Source organism: Staurois parvus, unplaced genomic scaffold, assembly GCF_062004578.1.
Source record: "Staurois parvus isolate SC_StPar_1 unplaced genomic scaffold, SC_StPar_1.0 ptg002390l, whole genome shotgun sequence".
NCBI classification, from domain to species: Eukaryota; Metazoa; Chordata; class Amphibia; order Anura; family Ranidae; genus Staurois; species Staurois parvus.
The window spans coordinates 21,526-45,901 of record NW_028320186.1 but is presented as its reverse complement, the minus strand read 5'-3'; the positions used below and the strand labels follow the sequence as shown (position 1 = coordinate 45,901).

Here is a 24,376-nt window from a genome sequence, read left to right as displayed (position 1 = left end):
GCTCACATCCAACCCTTCCTCGCTCACAACCTCCGATCCTCGCCATACAAATGCTCCATTCTCCACCCTAACATATCTTATTACTGTTAGCCTCTATACCTCCTGTATCCTCAATGTCACCCTCCTAGATTGTAAGCTCTTCTACCTCCTGTATCCTCCCTTATACCCTAATAGATTGTCAGCTCTTCTACCTCCTGTATCCTCCCTTATACCCTAATAGATTGTCAGCTCTTCTACCTTCTGTATCCCCCCTTATACCCTAATAGATTGTCAGCTCTTCTACCTCCTGTATCCTCAATGTCACCCTCCTAGATTGTAAGCTCTTCTACCTCCTGTATCCTCCCTTATACCCTAATAGATTGTAAGCTCTTCTACCTCCTGTATCCTCCTTATACCCTAATAGATTGTCAGCTCTTCTACCTTCTGTATCCCCCCTTATACCCTAATAGATTGTCAGCTCTTCTACCTTCTGTATCCCCCCTTATACCCTAATAGATTGTCAGCTCTTCTACCTTCTGTATCCCCCCTTATACCCTAATAGATTGTAAGCTCTTCTACCTTCTGTATCCTCCCTTATAGCCTAATAGATTGTCAGCTCTTCTACCTCCTGTATCCCCCCTTATACCCTAATAGATTGTCAGCTCTTCTACCTTCTGTATCCTCCCTTATACCCTAATAGATTGTCAGCTCTTCTACCTTCTGTATCCCCCCTTATACCCTAATAGATTGTCAGCTCTTCTACCTCCTGTATCCTCCCTTATACCCTAATAGATTGTAAGCTCTTCTACCTTCTGTATCCCCCCTTATACCCTAATAGATTGTCAGCTCTTCTACCTTCTGTATCCCCCCTTATACCCTAATAGATTGTAAGCTCTTCTACCTTCTGTATCCTCCCTTATAGCCTAATAGATTGTCAGCTCTTCTACCTCCTGTATCCCCCCTTATACCCTAATAGATTGTCAGCTCTTCTACCTTCTGTATCCCCCCTTATACCCTAATAGATTGTCAGCTCTTCTACCTTCTGTATCCCCCCTTATACCCTAATAGATTATTATTATTATTATTACATGGAGTTTATATAGCGCCAAAGGGTTTGCTCAGCGCTGTACAATAGGGGGGACAATACATGGCACAGTACAACAACAACAAACAACGTACGAGGGGTAAGAGGGCCCTACTCTTTCAAGCTTACAATCTAGGAGGGAGGGGGTAATGGTACAGTAGGAAATGGCTGAGGGGAATGAAGTGGTGGGAGGAATGAGGGAGAATGGCCGTTAGGTGAGGGTGGGGTAGGCTTCCCTGAAGAGATGGGTTTTGAGGGAGCGCCTGAATGTGAGGAGGGAAGGCGACAGTCTGATGGATTGGGGCAGTGAGTTCCAGAGGATGGGGGAGGACCTGGAGAAGTCCTGCAGTCGTGCATGGGAGGAGGAGACCAGGGAGCAGGATAGAAGGAGGTCCTGTGAGGAGCGAAGGGCACGGGTAGGGTGGTACTTGGGGATCAGATTGGTGAGGTAGTCAGGGGCAGTGTTGTGAACGGCTTTGTAGGTCAGGGTTAGGAGTTTAAATTTGATGCGTTGGGCAATCGGGAGCCAGTGGAGGGAGAGGCAGAGGGGGGTGGCAGAGGTGGAGCGGGTGGTGAGGTGGATGAGTCTAGCCGCTGAGTTCAGGATGGTCAGGAGCGGGGAGAGCCTGCACTGGGGTAGGCCAGTGAGAAGAGAGTTGCAGTAGTCAAGGCGTGAGATGATGAGGGAGTGTATGAGTAGTTTGGTGGTGTCTGGGGTGAGGAAGGAGCGTATCTTGGCAATGTTGCGAAGATGGAGCCTGCATGTGTTTGTGAGTGATTTGACATGCGGTTGGAAGGAGAGGTTGGAGTCAAGAATGACGCCAAGGACTTTGGCTTGCGGGGCGGGAGTGATAGTGGAGTTGTTGGTGATGATGGATAGGATGGGGGGGGTGTGGACAGGGGGAAAGATGAGGAGCTCGGTTTTGGAGAGGTTGAGCTTGAGGAAATGTAGCGACATCCAGTCTGAGATGTCATTTAGGAGGTGAGTGATGCGGGCGGAGATAGTGGGGGTGAGGAGAGGGGTGGAGAGGTAGATTTGGGTGTCGTCAGCGTAGAGGTGATAGTTGAAGCCGTGAGAGTGTATGAGTTTGCCCAGGGAGGAGGTGTAGATGGAGAAGAGAAGGGGTCCAAGGACAGAGCCTTGGGGGACCCCAACAGAGAGGGGGAGGGAGGGGGAGGTGGCACCATTGTAGGTGACACTGAAGGAGCGTCGGGATAGGTAGGATGAGAACCAAGAGAGAGCAGTATCTCTGATGCCAAGGGAGAGTAGTTTATTAAGGAGGAGGGGGTGGTCAACTGTGTCGAAGGCCGCAGAGAGGTCCAGGAGAAGGAGGACAGAGTAGTCGCCCTTGGCTTTGGCGTTTAGTAGGTCGTTAGTGATTTTGAGGAGGGCAGTTTCAGTGGAGTGTAGGGGACGGAAGCCGGACTGTAGAGGGTCAAGGAGGTTATTGTCTGTAAGGTGGGCGCTTAGGCGATCGTAGACTATGCGTTCAAGGTGCTTGGAAGTGAGTGGCAGCAGGGAGATGGGTCTGAGGTTGTTGGGGTCCGCGGGATCCAGGGAGGGCTTTTTGAGGATGGGGGTGATATGCGCGTGCTTTAGGGGGGAGGGGAATACGCCAGTAGAGAGGGAGAGATTGAAGATGTGGGTGAGGGAGCGGATGAGGGAGGCGGGGGGTGACCGGAGGAGTTGAGAGGGGATAGGGTCCAGGGGGCAGGTAGTGAGGCGGGCTTCTGAGAGGACTTTGGCGACTTCCTCAGTAGTGACAGGGCTGAGGGAGTGCAGTGCAGGGGGGGTTATGGTGGGCGGGGCATTGGGAGAGGTGGGGGGCAGTGCGGTTGTGAGGGCAGAGGAGGGGGGAGATGAGGGGGTGACGGGGGTGAGGAGGCTAGGTGGGGAGGTAGATTGCAAGTTGACGATGTCCTTACGGATAGCGTCAATCTTGTTGTGGAAATGGGTGGCAATCTCGTGGGCGGTGAGAGAGGTACTGAGTGGAGGAGGGGGGGGAGAGAGCAGGGAGTTGAAGGTGGAGAAGAGTCGGCGGGGGCAGGAGGAGAGGGTGTTTATTAGGTTAACAAAGTAGGCCTGCTTGGCGGCGTGGAGGGAGGAGGTGTAGGTGAGAAATGCAGATTTGTAGAGGGAGAAAGTATGAGGGGACCTGGTTTTGCGCCACAGTCTCTCCAGTGCGCGACTGCGACGTTTGAGGCGTTTAGTGCTGTCGGTCTGCCAGGGTTGGAGCGGTCTGGGTTTGATGATGCGTGTGGTTAGGGGTGCCAGAGAGTCTAGGGCAGCTGACAGTGAGTCATTGTACAAGATGGTGGCTATGTCAGGACATGACAGTGAGAGGATGCTGTCGTGTAGGCGGTCGGCGGCAGAGTGGAGGGGGGCCGGGTTCAGGTTGCGGAGGTTGCGGCTGATGATGGTTTGGCGTTTTTGAGGGGGGGAGTTGGGGGAAGGGGAGATGGAGAACGTGAGGAGGTGGTGGTCGGAGAGAGGGAAGGGGGTGTTCGAGAACTGGTTGAGGGTACAGAGGTGGGAGAAGACAAGGTCCAGGGTGTTCCCTCCGAAGTGGGTGGAGGATTGAGTGTGCTGTGTGAGCGCGAAGGAGGAGGTTAGGTGGAGGAATTGGGAAGTGGCCGGGTTGTTGTCGTTGATGGGGATGTTGAAGTCCCCGAGGATGATGGTCGGTAGCTCAGAGGAGAGGAAGAAGGGGAGCCAGGCGGCGAAGTTGTCCAGGAAGCGGGGTATGGATCCGGGAGGCCTGTAGATCACTGCGATCCTTAGGGGGGTGGGTGAGAAGAGTCGGATGCAGTGCGCCTCAAAGGAGGGGAAGGATAGAGAGGGGGGGTTAGGGAGGACCTGGAAGGTGCTAAGCGGTGATAGGAGCAAGCCGACACCACCACCTCTGCGATCGCTCAGTCTTGGTGAGTGGGTCCAGATGAGACCTCCATGAGTGAGTGCCGCAGGGGAGGTAGAGTCAGTGGCCTGTACCCAGGTTTCGGTGATTGCTAGGAGGTTGAGGGAGCGGGAGATGAAGAGGTCATGGATGGCGGTAAGCTTATTGCAAACCGAACGGGCATTCAGGAGTGCAACCGAGAGAGGGGGGATAGATATGGGGAGGAGGGGTACATGTATGAGGTTAAGGGGGTCGCGTCGGCTGGCGTGAGCAGGGGGGGCTCTAGGGGGGGGGGGTGAGGTGGTGAGGGGCCAGGGTTCGGGGAGATGTCTCCAGCTGATATGAGAAGGAGGAGGGTGAGGAAGGTGGCGTGGGAACGGGAGGTGTAGGAGCGCTTGGGTCTGAGAGAGGTGGCAAGTGGGTCAGCGGGGAAGTGGAGTAGCAGGAGGAGGTGGTGGGTGCCGTAGTGGGGAGAGGGGAGAAGTGAGGGGGCGATATAGAGCTGCTTAGCGGGGGTGGGTGGGTAGAGGAAGGCGGTTTTAGGGATGGAGGAGAGGAGGAGGAGCGTGGGCGGCATGTTGGGGTGAGCGGGGTGCAGGAAGGGTCGGGGTGGGTGAGGGGGTGCTGGTCAGGGATGGCGAAGCAGTGTCCGAAACGCCGTGGGAGGTGGCTGGTAGTCCCAGGTGGGGTGGAGGGCAGGGGATCCCTGGTGGGATGGTGGCCGTGCTATCCCTGGTGGGGTAGTAGCGATCCCTGGAGGGATCGTGGTTAAGGGTCCCTGGTGGTTCGGGTTTCCGGTGGAAGGTGGGATCCCTGAGTGTGTCCCTGGTGGCTGGCGGTTGTAAGATTGTAAGCTCTTCTACCTCCTGTATCCTCCCTTATACCCTAATAGATTGTAAGCTCTTCTACCTTCTGTATCCCCCCCTTATACCCTAATAGATTGTAAGCTCTTCTACCTCCTGTATCCTCCCTTATACCCCAATAGATTGTAAGCTCTTCTACCTTCTGTATCCTCCTTATATCCTGATAGATTGTCAGCTCTTCTACCTTCTGTATCCCCCCCTTATACCCTAATAGAGTGTAAGCTCTTCTACCTCCTGTATCCTCCTGTATACCCCAATAGATTGTAAGCTCTTCTACCTTCTGTGTCCCTCCTTATACCCTAATAGATTGTCAGCTCTTCTACCTCCTGTATCCCCCCTTATACCCTAATAGATTGTCAGCTCTTCTACCTCCTGTATCCTCCTGTATACCCCAATAGATTGTAAGCTCTTCTACCTTCTGTGTCCCTCCTTATACCCTAATAGATTGTCAGCTCTTCTACCTCCTGTATCCCCCCTTATATCCTAATAGATTGTAAGCTCTTCTACCTCCTGTATACCCTAATAGATTGTAAGCTCTTCTACCTCCTGTATACCCTAATAGATTGTAAGCTCTTCTACCTCCTGTATCCCCCCTTATACCCTAATAGATTGTAAGCTCTCCTACCTCCTGTATCCCCCCTTATACCCTAATAGATTGTCAGCTCTTCTACCTCCTGTATCCCCCCTTATACCCTAATAGATTGTAAGCTCTTCTACCTCCTGTATTCCCCCTTATACCCCAATAGATTGTAAGCTCTTCTACCTTCTGTGTCCCTCCTTATACCCTAATAGATTGTCAGCTCTTCTACCTCCTGTATACCCTAATAGATTGTAAGCTCTCCTACCTCCTGTATCCCCCCTTATACCCTAATAGATTGTCAGCTCTTCTACCTTCTGTATCCTCCCTTATACCCTAATAGATTGTAAGCTCTTCTACCTTCTGTATCCCCCCTTATACCCTAATAGATTGTAAGCTCTTCTACCTCCTGTATACCCTAATAGATTGTAAGCTCTCCTACCTCCTGTATCCCCCCTTATACCCTAATAGATTGTCAGCTCTTCTCTCTTCTGTATCCCCCCTTATATCCTAATAGATTGTAAGCTCTTCTGCCTTCTGTATCCCCCCCTTATATCCTAATAGATTGTCAGCTCTTCTACCTCCTGTATCCCCCCTTATACCCTAATAGATTGTAAGCTCTTCTACCTTCTGTATCCCCCCTTATACCCTAATAGATTGTCAGCTCTTCTACCTTCTGTATCCTCCCTTATACCCCAATAGATTGTAAGCTCTTCTACCTTCTGTATCCTCCCTTATACCCCAATAGATTGTAAGCTCTTCTACCTTCTGTATCCCCCCCCCTTATACCCTAATAGAGTGTAAGCTCTTCTACCTTCTGTATCCTCCTGTATACCCTAATAGATTGTCAGCTCTTCTACCTCCTGTATCCCCCCTTATACCCTAATAGATTGTCAGCTCTTCTACCTCCTGTATCCCCCCTTATACCCTAATAGATTGTAAGCTCTTCTACCTTCTGTATCCTCCCTTATACTGTAATAGATTGTAAGCTCTTCTGCCTTCTGTATCCTCTAGATGGGTTCCCTGTAGGGCACTGATCCCAGGATCCCAGCGCTGGCTGAGCCTATAGAACATGTGAGTCTTTCAGCAGCTCGGATCGATGGGTCTGGAGGGTTGAACAGTAACAGCGTTTTAAAACCAATTTTCCAGCCTGGCACCACGTTGCCATAGTAATACGGCAGTATGACAGTCAGTGAGTCCACGGATCAGCAGTTTTCGGCGTCGGAGGATCGGAGTTGCTATTTTTCAGCACCCACCGCTTCAGCAGCAGGATAAAGATACAGGAATGTATTGTCATCGGGGCTGCTTTAAAGAGAACCTGTCACCACAACATGAATGCAGGCAGCCCCAGCAGACTCAGAGCTGTCACTCTATGGTATTCTACCTCACTCCTCCCATGGCAGCTACTAAACAGTTATATGGGGAGATGAGGGGGAGGGGCAAGGGAGCTGGGACAGCACAGACAGTAGTTAGACACTCTCGGAAGAAGAGGGGGCTATGACATGCAAGAAGGGAGGGGACTAGCTCTTTAATGTCAATACTCAGTTTGGGGTGAGGTTAGTTTTTAGATTCATGGGTATGAGGGTTTGTTTTACTCTTGGGGATTAGGGGGTTATGGTGTACCGGTATGCAAGTGTGCATGCTTTACCTGCTGGTCCCACTCAGCACCCTTCTCCAAATATGTGAGGAATGCCCATCACGCCCACTTTATGGGTTGGTCCCACCTATAGCACACTTCTACATATGCAGGAACCGCCCTCTTAGTGCTATGATCCCTACAGTCCATGCAGTTTTGAGGGAAAATGATCAATTTCCAATGCAAAGGCCATCTAATCCCATCTAATCCACCCCAGGTTACCTGCCCCGTGTTGATCCTTCTTTGGTCCCAACCGACTATGCACTCTTGAGCTCTATGTAGCCAGGTTCAAACCCTTACCTTCTGAAGTATTATCTTCAGACAATGGTATGGTTCAGATAATGGTATGGAGGAAAGAAGTCCACCTACCATTGTAATGACCTTTTTCAGGAATGTTCCTTTGCAATAGGTATGGTTCAGATAATGGTGTGGAGTAAAGAAGTCCACCTACCATTGTAATGACCTTTTTCAGGAATGTTCCTCTGCAATAGGTATGGTTCCGATAATGGTGTGGAGTAAAGAAGTCCACCTACCATTGTAATGACCTTTTTCAGGAATGTTCCTTTGCAATAGGTATGGTTCCGATAATGGTATGGAGGAAAGAAGTCCACCTACCTACCATTGTAATGACCTTTTTCAGGAATGTTCCTTTGCAATAGGTATGGTTCAGATAATGGTATGGAGTAAAGAAGTCCACCTACCATTGTAATGACCCTTTTCAGGAATGTTCCTCTGCGATAGGTATGGTTCAGATAATGGTGTGGAGTAAAGAAGTCCACCTACCATTGTAATGACCTTTTTCAGGAATGTTCCTCTGCGATAGGTATGGTTCCGATAATGGTGTGGAGTAAAGAAGTCCACCTACCATTGTAATGACCTTTTTCAGGAATGTTCCTTTGCAATAGGTATGGTTCAGATAATGGTATGGAGGAAAGAAGTCCACCTACCATTGTAATGACCTTTTTCAGGAATGTTCCTTTGCAATAGGTATGGTTCCGATAATGGTGTGGAGTAAAGAAGTCCACCTACCATTGTAATGACCTTTTTCAGGAATGTTCCTTTGCAATAGGTATGGTTCAGATAATGGTATGGAGTAAAGAAGTCCACCTACCATTGTAATGACCCTTTTCAGGAATGTTCCTCTGCGATAGGTATGGTTGAGATAATGGTGTGGAGTAAAGAAGTCCACCTACCATTGTAATGACCTTTTTCAGGAATGTTCCTTTGCAATAGGTATGGTTCCGATAATGGTGTGGAGGAAAGAAGTCCACCTACCTACCATTGTAATGACCTTTTTCAGGAATGTTCCTTTGCAATAGGTATGGTTCAGATAATGGTATGGAGTAAAGAAGTCCACCTACCATTGTAATGACCTTTTTCGGGAATGTTCCTCTGCGATAGGTATGGTTCCGATAATGGTACGGAGTAAAGAAGCCCACCTACCATTGTAATGACCTTTTTCAGGAATGTTCCTTTGCAATAGCATTTACTTTCAACCTCACAAGTCTCTTGATAGTCTCATGTCATTATTGGATTACCAACAAGAGCATTTTTTTCTGTAGGCCACCTAACTCCACATGGAAGAAGAGGATCTCTCCTGCTACATCTTACTTCCATAAAGGAGGCATGCTCGAAGATCCCCAGGGGAGCATGGCTAATGGTGGAGCATTCTCCTTTGTTGGGGCTGGTTAACTCAACACAGAGTTAAAGGAGCTATCCCACTCCACCACAACTCTGTAAAGGAGGCATGCTCAAAGATCCACAGTGTAGCATGACTGATGGTGCCGCATTCTCCTTGGTTGGTGCTGCTTAACTCAACATACAGTTACAGGAACTTTCCCACTCTGCTTCAACTCTGTAAAGGAGGCATGCTCAAAGATCCCCAGGGGAGCAAGGCCAATGGTGCCACGCTCCCCTCACTTGGGCTGCTTAACTCAAAACAATTACAGGAGCTTTCCCACTCCACCTCAGCTCTGTAAAGGAGGCATGCTTGAGGTTCCCCAGGGAAAGCATGGCCAAGGGTGTGGAATTCTCCAAGATTTGGGCTGCTAAACTTCGCCGCAACTCTGTAAAGGAGGCATGCTCGAAGATCCCCAGTGCAGCATGGCTGATGGTGCCACATTCTGCTTGGTTGGGGCTGCTTAACTCAACAAACAGTTACAGGAGCTTTCCCACTCCGCCTCAGCTCTGTAAAGGAGGCATGCTTGAGGTTCCCCCACGGAAAGCATGGCCAAGGATGTGGAATTCTCCAGGGTTGGGGCTGCTAAACTATACACAGAGGTAGAGGAGTTTTCTCACTTCCCCTCAGCTCTCTAAAGGAGGCATGTTGGGAGATCCCCAGGGGGAACATGGCTAACAGTATTGTACTCTCCCAGTTTGGGGCCACTTAACACTACAAAGATGAACAGGAGCTCTCCCACTTCACCTTACTTCCATAAAGGAGGCATGCTCGAGGATCCCCAGGGAAGCATGGTCAATGGTGATGCATTCCCCTTGCTTGGGGCTGCTTAACTCAACACAGAGGTACAGGAGCTGTCCCAATCTGCCTTACCTCTGTAAAGGAGGCATGTTCGAAGATCCCCAGGGGAGCATGGCCAATGGTGCCGCATTCTCCTTGGTTGGTGCTGCTTAACTCAACACAGAGTTAAAGGAGCTATCCCACTCCACCTCAACTCTGTAAAGGAGGCATGCTCGAAGATCCACAGTGTAACATGGCTAATGGTGCCACATTGTCCTTGGTTGGGGCTGCTTAACTCAACACAGAGTTAAAGGAGCTATCCCACTCCACCTCAACTCTGTAAAGGAGGCATGCTCGAAGATCCCCAGGGGAGAATGGCCAACGGTGCCACGTTGCCCTCACTTGGGGCTATTTAATTCAACACAGTTACAGGAGCTTCCCCACTCCGCCTCAGCTCTGTAAAGGAGGTATGCTTGAGGTTCCCCACGGAAAGCATGGCCAAGGGTGTGGAATTCTCCAGGATTGGGGCTGCTAAACTATACAGAGAGGTAGAGGCGTTTTCTCACTTCACCTCAGCTCTCTAAAGGAGGCATGTTGGGAGATCCCCAGGGGGAACATGGCTATCAGTACTGTACTCTCCCAGTTTGGGGCCACTTAACGCCGCATAGATGAACAGGAGCTCTACTACTTCACCTTACTTCCATAAAGGAAGCATGCTCGAGGATCCCCGGGGGAGCATGGTCAATGGTGATGCATTCCCCTTGCTTGGGGCTGCTTAACTCAACACAGAGGTACAGGAGCTGTCCCGTTCTGCCTTAACTCTGTAAAGGAGGCATGCTCGAAGATCCCCAGGGGAGCATGGCCAATGGTGCCGCATTCTCCTTTGTTGGTGCTGCTTAACTCAACACAGAGTTAAAGGAGCTATCTCACTCCACCTCAACTCTGTAAAGGAGGCATGCTCAAAGATCCCCAGGGGAGAATGGCCAATGGTGCCACGTTCCCCTCACTTGGGGCTATTTAATTCAACACAGTTACAGGAGCTTCCCCACTCCGCCTCAGCTCTGTAAAGGAGGCATGCTTGAGGTTCCCCATGGAAAGCATGGCCAAGGGTGTGGAATTCTCCAGGGTTGGGGCTGCTAAACTATACACAGAGGTAGAGGAGTTTTCTCACTTCACCTCAGCTCTCTAAAGGAGGCATGTTGGGAGATCCCCAGCGGGAACATGGCTATCAGTACTGTACTCTCCCAGTTTGGGGCCACTTAACGCCGCAAAGATGAACAGGAGCTCTACTACTTCACCTTACTTATATAAAGGAGGCATGCTCGAGGATCCCCAGGGAAGCATGGCCAATGGTGATGCATTCTGCTTGCTTGGGGCTGCTTAACTCAACACAGAGGTACAGGAGCTGTCCCATTCTGCCTTAACTCTGTAAAGGAGGCATGCTCGAAGATCCCCAGGGGAGCATGGCCAATGGTGCCACATTCTCCTTGGTTGGTGCTGGTTAACTCAACACAGGGTTACAGGAGTTGTCCCACTCCGCCACAGCTCTGTAAAGGAGGCATGCTTGAAGTTCTCCCAGGAACATTTTCCACCCCATATATTGTTATTTCACTTCAGAGGTCCCCCATCATATCAGATCAGAGGTTAGATATGTCAGGGGGCATTTCAACATGCAGTGAATATATATAATCTATTCAGTCGTATTTGACCCTTGGCGATTGCATGGGCCGTCACTCGTAAGCGACTTTTTCCATGAATTCTCTTAGCAATTATTTTACAGGGTAGGTTACCAGGTCTTTCCCCAACCCCTACCATGCAGGAGATCCCGCATGGCCAGGGATGAAACTAGGACAATTTAGACAGGAGCCAATTAACCGAGCAGCATGTCTTTGGAGTGTGGGAGGAAACTGGAGCAGCAGGAGGAAACCCATGCAAGCACAGGGAGAGCATGCAAACTCCATGCAGGAGGCACCATGGTTGGGAATTGAACCCATGACCTATTTACTGCAAGGCAGACGTGCTAACCACTAAGCCACTGTGCCATATATATATATAATTGAAATATATTGAATATGGCCAAAATTATAGTATTTCAAATATATTTTTCTTCCATGTGGGAATAAAGTGCATTAGAATTCACGATTTAGCGTAGGGAGTGCCATCCTTCAGAATAAAGCTTGGCTAGAAAGTCGCGCATTGTACGGAATCATCCCACTTCCATAATGACCAATACTCGGTGAAGGGCCTGCAGAGACTAGAACAGCGATAGCCATCAATCACCACTTGAGGGGAAATGGTGTCCCACCTAATGATGTAAGAGTCAGCTCGGGCTGAACAAATTAGTCCTCTGGGCATACGGTGTACGGCCACGTGCGGCCTAAATACACGTGTGTACTTAACACGTTTCACCGCTGTTGCGGCTTCTTCTACTGGAAGCGATTAAATTTTTGTAACTCAATAATATCTGTTGACATATGATGAGAAAATAAAGTTTTTCAATATATCAGTACGCTACAGGGTCTAATTATAAAACGCTCACTGTACGGATGTCAGAAACATGCCTGCAGGCTGAAGGAAATTTCCCAGTATGCTTTCTAATAGATTCATTCCTGTACCATCAGCACCATCTAGTGGCCAAAATGCGGTCAATTTTCTCTTTGAGGTATTTCAGAAGACTATGCCTCATTTTTGCCACTGGATGGGGCTGATGATACTGGAATTCATCTATTAGACAGCATATGGTGAAATTTCCTTCGGCTCGCGTGAATGTCCCAATTCGTTTTTCATCTTGAGTGCTGTATGGGAGGGTTCTTCTTTGAGTGCCAACATTGCTCCCTGGTTAGATGAACTCTTCCAATTGGCTGACAAAGATATCCATTGGAGAGGTCCTCTATGGGCCCTGAAGATGTTTGCTGGAGGTGTTATGACGTCATCACAAGGCACAGGATATAATACTGGTCGGCAAGCCAGGACTCCAGTGATGGGTCATTGGTCTCTACTGATAGAGGAGAAGCTATGGAGGATCATGAGACGCAAGCCAGGACTCCAGTGATGGATCATTGGCCTCTACTGATAGAAGAGGAGCTATGGAGGATCATGAGACGCAAGCCTGGACTACAGTGATGGGTCGTTGGTCTCTACTGATAGAGGAGGAGCTATGGAGGATCATGAGACGCAAGCCAGAACTCCAGTGATGGATCGTTGGTCTCTACTGATAGAGGAGAAGCTATGGAGGATCATGAGACGCAAGCCAGGACTCCAGTGATGGATCGTTGGTCTCTACTGATAGAGCAGAAGCTATGGAGGATCATGAGACGCAAGCCAGGACTCCAGTGATGGGTCATTGGTCTCTACTGATAGAGGAGAAGCTATGGAGGATCATGAGACGCAAGCCAGGACTCCAGTGATGGATTGTTGGTCTCTACTAATAGAGGAGGAGCTATGGAGGATCATGAGATGCAAGCTAGGACTCCAGTGATGGATCGTTGGTTTCTACTGATAGAGGAGGAGCTATGGAGGATCATGAGACGCAAGCCAGGTCTCCAGTGATGGGTCATTGGTCTCTACTGATAGAGGAGGAGCTATGGAGGATCATGAGATGCAAGCCAGGACTCCAGTGATGGGTCATTGGTCTCTACTGATAGAGGAGAAGCTATGGAGGATCATGAGACGCAAGCCAGGACTCTAGTGATGGATCATTGGCCTCTACTGATAGAAGAGGAGCTATGGAAGATCATGAGATGCAAGCCAGGACTCCAGTGATGGGTCATTGGTCTCTACTGATAGAGGAGAAGCTATGGAGGATCATGAGACGCAAGCCAGGACTCCAGTGATGGATCGTTGGTCTCTACTGATAGAGGAGGAGCTATGGAGGATCATGAGACGCAAGCCAGGACTCCAGTGATGGATCATTGGCCTCTACTGATAGAGGAGGAGCTATGGAGGATCATGAGATGCAAGCTAGGACTCCAGTGATGGATCGTTGGTTTCTACTGATAGAGGAGGAGCTATGGAGGATCATGAGACGCAAGCCAGGACTCCAGTGATGGGTCATTGGTCTCTACTGATAGAGGAGGAGCTATGGAGGATCGTGAGATGCAAGGCAGGACTCCAGTGATGGATCACTGGCATCTACCGATAGAGAAGGAGCTATGGAGGATCATGAGATGCAAGCCAGGACTACAGTGATGGATCATGGGTCTCTACTGATAGAGGAGAAGCTATGGAGGATCATGAGACGCAAGCCAGGACTTCAGTGATGGATTGTTGGTCTCTACTAATAGAGGAGGAGCTATGGAGGATCATGAGACGCAAGCCAGAACTCCAGTGATGGATCGTTGGTCTCTACTGATAGAGGAGAAGCTATGGAGGATCATGAGACGCAAGCCAGGACTCTAGTGATGGATCATTGGCCTCTACTGATAGAAGAGGAGCTATGGAGGATCATGAGATGCAAGCCAGGACTCCAGTGATGGGTCATTGGTCTCTACTGATAGAGGAGAAGCTATGGAGGATCATGAGACGCAAGCCAGGACTCCAGTGATGGATCGTTGGTCTCTACTGATAGAGCAGAAGCTATGGAGGATCATGAGATGCAAGCCAGGACTCCAGTGATGGGTCATTGGTCTCTACTGATAGAGGAGAAGCTATGGAGGATCATGAGACGCAAGCCAGGACTCCAGTGATGGATTGTTGGTCTCTACTAATAGAGGAGGAGCTATGGAGGATCATGAGATGCAAGCTAGGACTCCAGTGATGGATCGTTGGTTTCTACTGATAGAGGAGGAGCTATGGAGGATCATGAGATGCAAGCCAGGACTCCAGTGATGGGTCATTGGTCTCTACTGATAGAGGAGGAGCTATGGAGGATCATGAGATGCAAGCCAGGACTCCAGTGATGGGTCATTGGTCTCTACTGATAGAGGAGAAGCTATGGAGGATCATGAGACGCAAGCCAGGACTCTAGTGATGGATCATTGGCCTCTACTGATAGAAGAGGAGCTATGGAGGATCATGAGATGCAAGCCAGGACTCCAGTGATGGGTCATTGGTCTCTACTGATAGAGGAGAAGCTATGGAGGATCATGAGACGCAAGCCAGGACTCCAGTGATGGATCGTTGGTCTCTACTGATAGAGGAGGAGCTATGGAGGATCATGAGACGCAAGCCAGGACTCCAGTGATGGATCATTGGCCTCTACTGATAGAGGAGGAGCTATGGAGGATCATGAGACGCAAGCTAGGACTCCAGTGATGGATCGTTGGTTTCTACTGATAGAGGAGGAGCTATGGAGGATCATGAGACGCAAGCCAGGACTCCAGTGATGGGTCATTGGTCTCTACTGATAGAAGAGAAGCTATGGAGGATCATGAGAAGCAAGCCAGGACTCCAGTGATGGATCATTGGTCTCTACTGATAGAGGAGGAGCTATGGAGGATCGTGAGATGCAAGGCAGGACTCCAGTGATGGATCACTGGCATCTACCGATAGAGAAGGAGCTATGGAGGATCATGAGATGCAAGCCAGGACTACAGTGATGGATCATGGGTCTCTACTGATAGAGGAGGAGCTATGGAGGATCGTGAGATGCAAGGCAGGACTCCAGTGATGGATCACTGGCATCTACCGATAGAGAAGGAGCTATGGAGGATCATGAGATGCAAGCAAGGACTACAGTGATGGATCGTTGGTCTCTACTGATAGAGGAGGAGCTATGGAGGATCATGAGACGCAAACCAGGACTCCAGTGATGAGTCATTGGTCTCTACTGATAGAGGAGGAGCTATGGAGGATCATGAGACGCAAGCCTTGACTCCAGTGATGGGTCATTGGTCTCTACTGATAGAGGAGGAGCTATGGAGGATCGTGAGATGCAAGGCAGGACTCCAGTGATGGATCACTGGCATCTACCGATAGAGAAGGAGCTATGGAGGATCATGAGATGCAAGCCAGGACTACAGTGATGGATCATGGGTTTCTACTGATAGAGGAGGAGCTATGGAGGATCGTGAGATGCAAGGCAGGACTCCAGTGATGGATCACTGGCATCTACCGATAGAGAAGGAGCTATGGAGGATCATGAGATGCAAGCAAGGACTACAGTGATGGATCGTTGGTCTCTACTGATAGAGGAGGAGCTATGGAGGATCATGAGACGCAAGCCAGGACTCCAGTGATGGGTCATTGGTCTCTACTGATAGAGGAGGAGCTATGGAGGATCATGAGATGCAAGCCAGGACTCCAGTGATGGATCGTTGGTCTCTACTGATAGAGGAGGAGCTATGGAGGATCATGAGATGCAAGCCAGGACTCCAGTGATGGATCATTGGCCTCTACTGATAGAGGAGAAGCTATGGAGGATCATGAGACGCAAGCTAGGACTCCAGTGATGGATCACTGGTTTCTACTGATAGAGGAGGAGCTATGGAGGATCATGAGACGCAAGCCAGGACTCCAGTGATGGGCCATTCGTCTCTACTGATAGAGGAGAAGCTATGGAGGATCATGAGAAGTAAGCCAGGACTCCAGTGATGGATCATTGGTCTCTACTGATAGAGGAGGAGCTATGGAGGATCGTGAGATGCAAGGCAGGACTCCAGTGATGGATCACTGGCATCGATAGAGAAGGAGCTATGGAGGATCATGAGATGCAAGCCAGGACTACAGTGATGGATCATGGGTCTCTACTGATAGAGGAGGAGCTATGGAGGATCATGAGACGCAAGCCAGGACTCCAGTGATGGGTCATTGGTCTCTACTGATAGAGGAGGAGCTATGGAGGATCATGAGACGCAAGCCTGGACTCCAGTGATGGGTCATTGGCCTCTACTGATAGAGGAGGAGCTTTGGAGGATCATGAGATGCAAGCCAGGACTCCAGTGATGGGTCATTGGTCTCTACTGATAGAGGAGGAGCTATGGAGGATCATGAGATGCAAGCCAGGACTCCAGTGATGGGTCATTGGTCTCTACTGATAGAGGAGAAGCTATGGAGGATCATGAGAAGCAAGCCAGGACTCCAGTGATGGATCATTGGTCTCTACTGATAGAGGAGGAGCTATGGAGGATCATGAGATGCAAGCTAGGACTCCAGTGATGGATCATTGGCCTCTACTGATAGAAGAGGAGCTATGGAGGATCATGAGATGCAAGCCAGGATTCCAGTGATGGGTCATTGGTCTCTACTGATAGAGGAGGAGCTATGGAGGATCATGAGACGCAAGCCAGGACTCCAGTGATGGGTCATTGGTCTCTACTGATAGAGGAGGAGCTATGGAGGTTCATGAGACGCAAGCCAGGACTCCAGTGATGGGTCATTGGTCTCTACTGATAGAGGAGGAGCTATGGAGGTTCATGAGACGCAAGCCAGGACTCCAGTGATGGATCATTGGCCTCTACTGATAGAGAAGGAGCTATGGAGGATCATGAGATGCAAGCCAGGACTCCAGTGATGGATCATTGGCCTCTACTGATAGAGGAGGAGCTATGGAAGATCATGAGATGGCAGACTCCAGTATGTCAATAAAGGGTTTGGAGAATTAAAAAATGCATGAATGGTTAAGGGAGGGGGTTGAGAGGGATTGGGGAAATTGGAAAGAATCAGTAACAAAAGCACTGAACCAATAGTGGTGATCCTAGAGGAGAGGGACAATGGTTGCGTCTACAGTCTCCATTGATAAAAATCTGGTCCTGACAAAACAGGAGCATCACATCACATTCCTTGACATCTCCACGGGCTCTTGAATGGTCTGTTTTGCCCAGCAAGACATTTTTATACCTCTCTACGGTGGTTGAATTGTAGAGACAGCCCTGTGCCAAGATTTGCATACTGTGTGTTTACATTTACTCCAGGAATAGGGAAAATCTCCTCTGGACATAGTCGGTGGTTTAAGAGCCTCTACAGAAATATGAAATCACTACTGACCTGTTATTATCGAAGATCTCAAATCCATAAATATCCAGAACACCAATCACCGTATTCTTGCCATGAATCCTGGCATCGTAATTCTTCACCTCAATAATGCTGTTGATACGCCCAACAATCCAACAGAAAAGCCTTTCGTAGAACGCCTGCGAAGAGTACAGAATGAGGGATCAGAGCAAGATCAGAGTGAGGTCGGACTGATGTCAGAGCAAGGTCATGGTCAGGACAGAGGAAGGCCATATTGAGGTCAGAGCAAGATCATGTTAAGGTCAGCAAAAGGTCATAGTGAGGTCAGAGGAAGATCATGGTGATGTCAGAGTGAGGTCATGGTAAGGTCAATGCAAGGTCATAATGAGGTCAGAACAATATCAGGTCAAGGTCATGGTAAGATCATAGTGAGTTCAGGGGAAAGTCAGACTGAGGTCAGGGTAAGGTCAGCATGAGGTCATAGTGAGATCACAGCAAGGTCAGAGTGAAATCGTACTAAGGTCAGAGAGAGGTCAGTGAGATCAGAGCAAGGTCAAAGAGAGGTTAGAGTGAGATCAAAGAAAAGTCAGAGCAAGGTCAAAACATGGTCAGAATAAGGTCAGGGTAAAGTCAGAGGTCAGTGTGGGGTCAGGATGAGGTCACAGTAGGGTCATAGTGAGGCCAGAACTAGGTCAGAGCAAGATTAGAGTGGGGTCATAGTAATAACAGGGTGAGGTAAAAGAAAGGTAGGAATGATGTCAGTGGGAGATCAGGGTGAAGTCAATTTTGGGTCAGAATTAGATCCTAGGATGGTCAAAGTAAAGTCAGAGTAAGTTTTAGAGTGGGGTCATAGTGCAGTCAGAGCGAGGTCAGAGTAAGACCAGAGTGAGTTTAGAATGGAGTCAAAATGAGGTCAGAGTGAGGTCAGTAGGGGTCAGAATGAGGTCATAGTAGGGTCATAGTGAGGCCAGAACAAGGTCAGAGCAAGGTTAGAGTGGGGTCATAGTCATAACAGGGTGAGGTAAAAGAAAGGTAGGAATGATATCAGTGGGAGATTGGGGTGAAGTCAATTTTGGGTCAGAATTAGGTCCTAGGAGGGTCAAAGTAAAGTCAGAGTAAGTTTTAGAGTGGGGTCATAATGAGGTCAGAGCAAGACCAGAGTGAGTTTAGAATGGAGTCAAAGTGAGGTCAGAGTGAGGTCAGAGTGAGGTCAGTAGGGTCAAAGTGAGGTCAGTAGGGGTCAGAATGAGGTCAAAGAAGGGTCAAATTAAGGTCAGAGTGAGTTTAGAGTGGGGTCTTAGCGATGTTATATCGAGATCTGAGTAGGGTCAAAGTGGTGTCAGAAGGAGGTTAGAGTGGGTTGGGTTTGAACAGTCGCTGGTCGGCACTGTCCACAGTACAAGGTTGGGACATTATCTCCTCTATCTCCATTCTCTCTGAAAATCATACCCTATTACTCTTTGCCTTCACCCTCTTCAAGAAAGTCTGGGGAGCCCAAAACTCACAGTGTTCTAACCTGCTGAATCCAGTTCTTCCTCAAAGTGTCAGAGTTCACCAGCCTGTCCCGGACATTCCACTCTTCATGGTGACCCCCATGCTTCCATACAATTTTCTTGTAGTAGAACTGCTGAAGTGACCTCTTCAGCAATATTATCAGTTGTAATAAATCAAAAGAGATCTCTGAGCTTAATAAATCCAAGTCATGGTCAATTGCTGACCTTTAACCTCAACAGAACCCCAAAATGTAAACATAATAATTCTGACCAATAGACCTGGACCTTACCCCTAACACTAACCCTTAACCTTGGGAGCATAGCGACTATATCTTGAATTTCTCACATTGCTTCTGTTAGGTCACCTGACTACTGATCACAATTATTTGTTTTATATAGCATGAAGTATATTGCACCCCCAACAAAGTAATACAATAAAAAGTAATAAAGTAATATTATCTCTTTCCCCATGGATAGCCAAACTCCAGAAAGCCACCCAGCTCATACACTGGAGCGCCAACCCACAGCATCAAGGCCAGAGTCGGCTCTCCATGGACCATAGAATAAACTGCCTGAAAGTCCCAGTTCCCTAATCAATTACTCCACAATCTGGACCTCCCTATATCTCCTCATCAGTCTCCAGGGATTGCCCCGATATAGACATGACCTCCTCTTCTCTCTACTCCTCTCCCTCCTCACAGAACTTCTCTCACTTGACCTTCCCTAGGAATTCCTCCAATCTCTCTTTCTTTCCACTTCTCTCCCACCTCACAGGACCTCTCATGATTTGACCATCCCCAGGAATTCTCCATACCTCAGCTTTTCTCCATTCCTCTCCCACCTCTCCTTGGACTTCTTTTGAGTTGAACATCACCAGGAATTTCTCCAACCTCTCCTTCTCTTCACTCCTCTCACTCCTCACAGGACTTCTCTTGACTTGACCATCCCCAGGAATGTTCTATACCTTGACTTCTCTCCACTTCTTTCTCACCTCTCCTGGGCTTCTCTTCAGTTGACCATCCCCAGGAATTTTCCATACCTCTACTTCTTTCCACTACTTTCCCACCTCTCCTGGAGTTCTTTTGAGTTGACTATCCTCAGGAATTCTCCATACCTCTCCATCTCTTCACTCCTCTCCCACCTCACAGGACTTCTCTTGACTTGACCATCTCCAGGAATTTTCTATACCTTGACTTCTCTCCACTCCTTTCTCACCTCTCCTGGACTTCTCTTCAGTTGACCATCCCCAGGTAGTTTCCATACCTCTACTTCTTTCCACTACTTTCCCACCTCTCCTGGACTTCTTTTGAGTTGACCATCCCCAGGAATTTCTCCAACCTCTCCCTCCTCACAGGACTTCTCTTGAGTTAACCATCCCCAGGAATTCTCCATACATCAACTTCTCTCCACTCCTCTCCCACCTCTCCTGGACTTCGCTCAATTTGACCATCCCCAGGAATTTTTCCAGCCTCTCCATTTCTCCACTCCTCTCCCACCTCACAGGACTTCTCTTGACTTGACCATCCCCAGGAATTTTCTATACCTTGACTTCTCTCCTCTCCTTTCTCACCTCTCCCAGACTTCTCTTCAGTTGACCATCCCCAGGTAGTTTCCATACCTCTACTTCTTTCCACTACTTTCCCACCTCTCCTGGACTTCTTTTGAGTTGACCATCCCCAGGAATTTCTCCAACCTCTCCCTCCTCACAGGACTTCTCTTCAGTTGACCATCCCCAGGAATTCTCCAAAGCTCTTTTTCTCTCTACTCCTCTAGGATTTGTCTTGACCATCCGCAGGAATTCTCCATACCTTGACTTCTTTCCACTACTTTCCTACCTCTCCTGGACTTCTCTTGTGTTGACCATCCCCAGGAATTCTCCCTACCTTTTTTTCTCTCCACTCCTCTCCTGGACATCTCTTGAGTTGACCATCCCTGGGAATTCTCCCAACCTCTCCTTCTCTCCACTCCTCTTTCACCTCACAGGACTTTTCTTGACTTGACCATCCCAAGGAATTCTCCATACCTCTCCTTCTCTCCACTCCTCTCCCACCTCTCCAGGACGTCTCTTGAGTTGACCATCCTCAGCCCACTTTGGCCTACCTTGGCACAGGCTTCTCTGGCATAGGCTGCTTCTTTAACGCCATGTCCCTTTTCGATGATCTCTCCCCCTCCTGCAGCCACTGTGCGGAATAGTAGGGTCTTTCGTACTGCTTCAGGGTTGCAACACGTCAACTCAGCGATATACTGGACCAGGTCCTCATCCTCCAGAACCACGCAGTCACTGTCCATCTCAAAACACAGATTGCCCTATGGAGGATGAATAGACAATGTAACACAATATAGACGAATAGGAGAATCTGATTTAAATCTGACCTCCGGCCTCCCCTTCAGTCTTGCACAGGTGCTCCTCTCCTGGATTGAAATGGCTTCCTCTGATTTCACTGCACACTGTGAGCTTCTCACAAAGTGCATTAGAAGCTGCAGCAAGTCAGGCAGAGCCTGCCTCATTTCTTGGCTGGAGAACATCCAGCATCATCTAGCTCTTTCCTCCCCTGGCCTTACCCAGGGAAGATCAGCATCACCTGTGTACATTATCTAGAATGGTCTGCATGTAAATGAAGCCTGCCTTGGAACACCCACTCCTTCATACTGACATTCACCCATCAAAGCACTAGGATATTTGCATAACTCCTCCCAAGAGTCAGCACATTAGGGTTGAGGGCTCTTGAGAGGAGCATTGAGACAGGTGGGAGGGGCAAGCAGGGTGCTGCACATAGCTTCCTGGAAACATCACAGCATCCTGCTGGCCCCTCCCACCAGCCATTATCTGTCTGCATTGTATCAGCTCACAGTAAATTAAAGTGATGGTCAGTGGGAAGAATGTCCCTTACATTGGGGGTCAGTGGGAAGAATGTCCCTTACATTGGGGGTCAGTGGCAAGAATGTCCCTTACATTGGGGGTCAGTGGGAAGAATGTCCCTTACATTGGGGGTCAGCGGGAAGAATGTCCCTTACATTGGGGGGTCAGTGGGAAGAATGTCCCTTACATTGGTGGTCAGTGGGAAGAATGTCCCTTACATTGGTGGTCAGTGAGAAGACTGTCCCTTACATTGGTGGTCAGTGGGAAGAATGTCCCTTACATTAGGGGTCAGCGGCAAGAATGTCCCTTACATTGGTGATCAGTGGGAAGAATGTCCCTTACATTGGTGGTCAGTGGGAAGAATGTCCCTTACATTGGGGGTCAGTGGGAAGAATGCCCCTTACATTGGGGGTCAGTGAGAAGAATGTCCCTTACATTGGGGGTCAGTGGGAAGAATGTCTCTTACATTGGTGGTCAGTGGGAAAAATGTCCCTTACATTGGGGGTCAGTGGGAAGAATGTCCCTTACATTGGTGGTTAGTGGGAAGAATGTCCCTTACATTGGAGGTCAGTGGGAAGAATGTCCCTTACATTGGGGGGTCAGTGGAAAGAATGTCCCTTACATTGGGGATCAGTGGGAAGAATATCCCTTACATTGGGGGTCAGTGGGAAGAATGTCCCTTACATTGGTGGTCAGTGGGAAGAATGTCCCTTTCACTGGTGATCAGTGGGAAGAATGTCCCTTACATTGGTGGTCAGTAGGAGGAATGTCCCTTACATTGGAGGTCAGTGAGAAGAATGCTTCTTACATTGGGGGTCAGTGGGAAGAATGTCCCTTACATTGGTGGTCAATGGGAAGAATGTCCCTTACATTGGTGGTCAGTGGGAAGAATGCTCCTTACAATGGTGGTCAGTGGGAGGAATGTCCCTTACATTGGGGGTCAGTAGGAAGAATGTCCCTTACATTGGGGGTCAGTGAGAAGAATGTCCCTTATATTTGGGGTCAGTGGGAAGAATGTCCCTTACATTGGGGGGGTCAGTGGGAAGAATGTCCCTTACATTGGTGGTCACTGGGAAGAATGTCCCTTACATTGGGGGTCAGTAGGAAGAATGTCCCTCACATTGGGGGTCAGTGAGAAGAATGCTCCTTACATTGGGGGTCAGTGGGAAGAATGCTCCTTACATTGGGGGTCAGTGGGAAGAATGTCCCTTACATTGGTGGTCACTGGGAAGAATGCCCCTTACATTGGGGGTCAGTGGGAAGAATGTCCCTTACATTGGGGGTCAGTGGGAAGAATGTCCCTTACATTGGTGATCAGTGGGAAGAATGTCCCTTACATTGGGGGTCAGTGGGAAGAATGTCCCTTACATTGGTGGTCAGTGGGAAGAATGTCCCTTACATTAGGGGTCAGCGGCAAGAATGTCCCTTACATTGGTGATCAGTGGGAAGAATGTCCCTTACATTGGTGGTCAGTGGGAAGAATGTCCCTTACATTGGGGGTCAGTGGGAAGAATGCCCCTTACATTGGGGGTCAGTGAGAAGAATGTCCCTTACATTGGGGGTCAGTGGGAAGAATGTCTCTTACATTGGTGGTCAGTGGGAAAAATGTCCCTTACATTGGGGGTCAGTGGGAAGAATGTCCCTTACATTGGTGGTTAGTGGGAAGAATGTCCCTTACATTGGAGGTCAGTGGGAAGAATGTCCCTTACATTGGGGGGTCAGTGGAAAGAATGTCCCTTACATTGGGGATCAGTGGGAAGAATATCCCTTACATTGGGGGTCAGTGGGAAGAATGTCCCTTACATTGGTGGTCAGTGGGAAGAATGTCCCTTTCACTGGTGATCAGTGGGAAGAATGTCCCTTACATTGGTGGTCAGTAGGAGGAATGTCCCTTACATTGGAGGTCAGTGAGAAGAATGCTTCTTACATTGGGGGTCAGTGGGAAGAATGTCCCTTACATTGGTGGTCAATGGGAAGAATGTCCCTTACATTGGTGGTCAGTGGGAAGAATGCTCCTTACAATGGTGGTCAGTGGGAGGAATGTCCCTTACATTGGGGGTCAGTAGGAAGAATGTCCCTTACATTGGGGGTCAGTGAGAAGAATGTCCCTTATATTTGGGGTCAGTGGGAAGAATGTCCCTTACATTGGGGGGGTCAGTGGGAAGAATGTCCCTTACATTGGTGGTCACTGGGAAGAATGTCCCTTACATTGGGGGTCAGTAGGAAGAATGTCCCTCACATTGGGGGTCAGTGAGAAGAATGCTCCTTACATTGGGGGTCAGTGGGAAGAATGTCCCTTACATTGGTAGTCAGTGGGAAGAATGCTCCTTACATTGGGGGTCAGTGGGAAGAATGTCCCTTACATTGGTGGTCACTGGGAAGAATGCCCCTTACATTGGGGGTCAGTGGGAAGAATGTCCCTTACATTGGGGGTCAGCGGGAAGAATGTCCCTTACATTGGTGATCAGTGGGAAGAATGTCCCTTACATTGGGGGTCAGTGGGAAGAATGTCCCTTACATTAGGGGTCAGTGGGAAGAATGTCGCTTACATTGGTGGTCAATGGGAAGAATGTCCCTTACATTGGTGGTCATTGGGAAGAATGTCCCTTACATTGGTGGTCAGTGGGAAGAATGTCCCTTAC

General features: G+C 49.0%; 1 protein-coding gene across 1 annotated transcript in view; it reads right to left on the bottom strand.

Moving 5' to 3' along the window:
* Positions 1 to 24,376, bottom strand: part of LOC149431137 (unconventional myosin-Ig-like) — a gene marked incomplete at its 3' end in the record, with an annotated part of 120,525 nt that overhangs the window by 90,668 nt on the left and 5,481 nt on the right. The window contains exons 2-3 of the mRNA XM_089665874.1: positions 20,975 to 21,181; positions 17,415 to 17,560 (exon numbers count right to left, since the gene is read on the bottom strand). Coding sequence (XP_089522000.1) covers positions 17,415 to 17,560; positions 20,975 to 21,181 — 353 coding nt within the window. The remainder of the gene's footprint in view (positions 1 to 17,414; positions 17,561 to 20,974; positions 21,182 to 24,376) is intronic.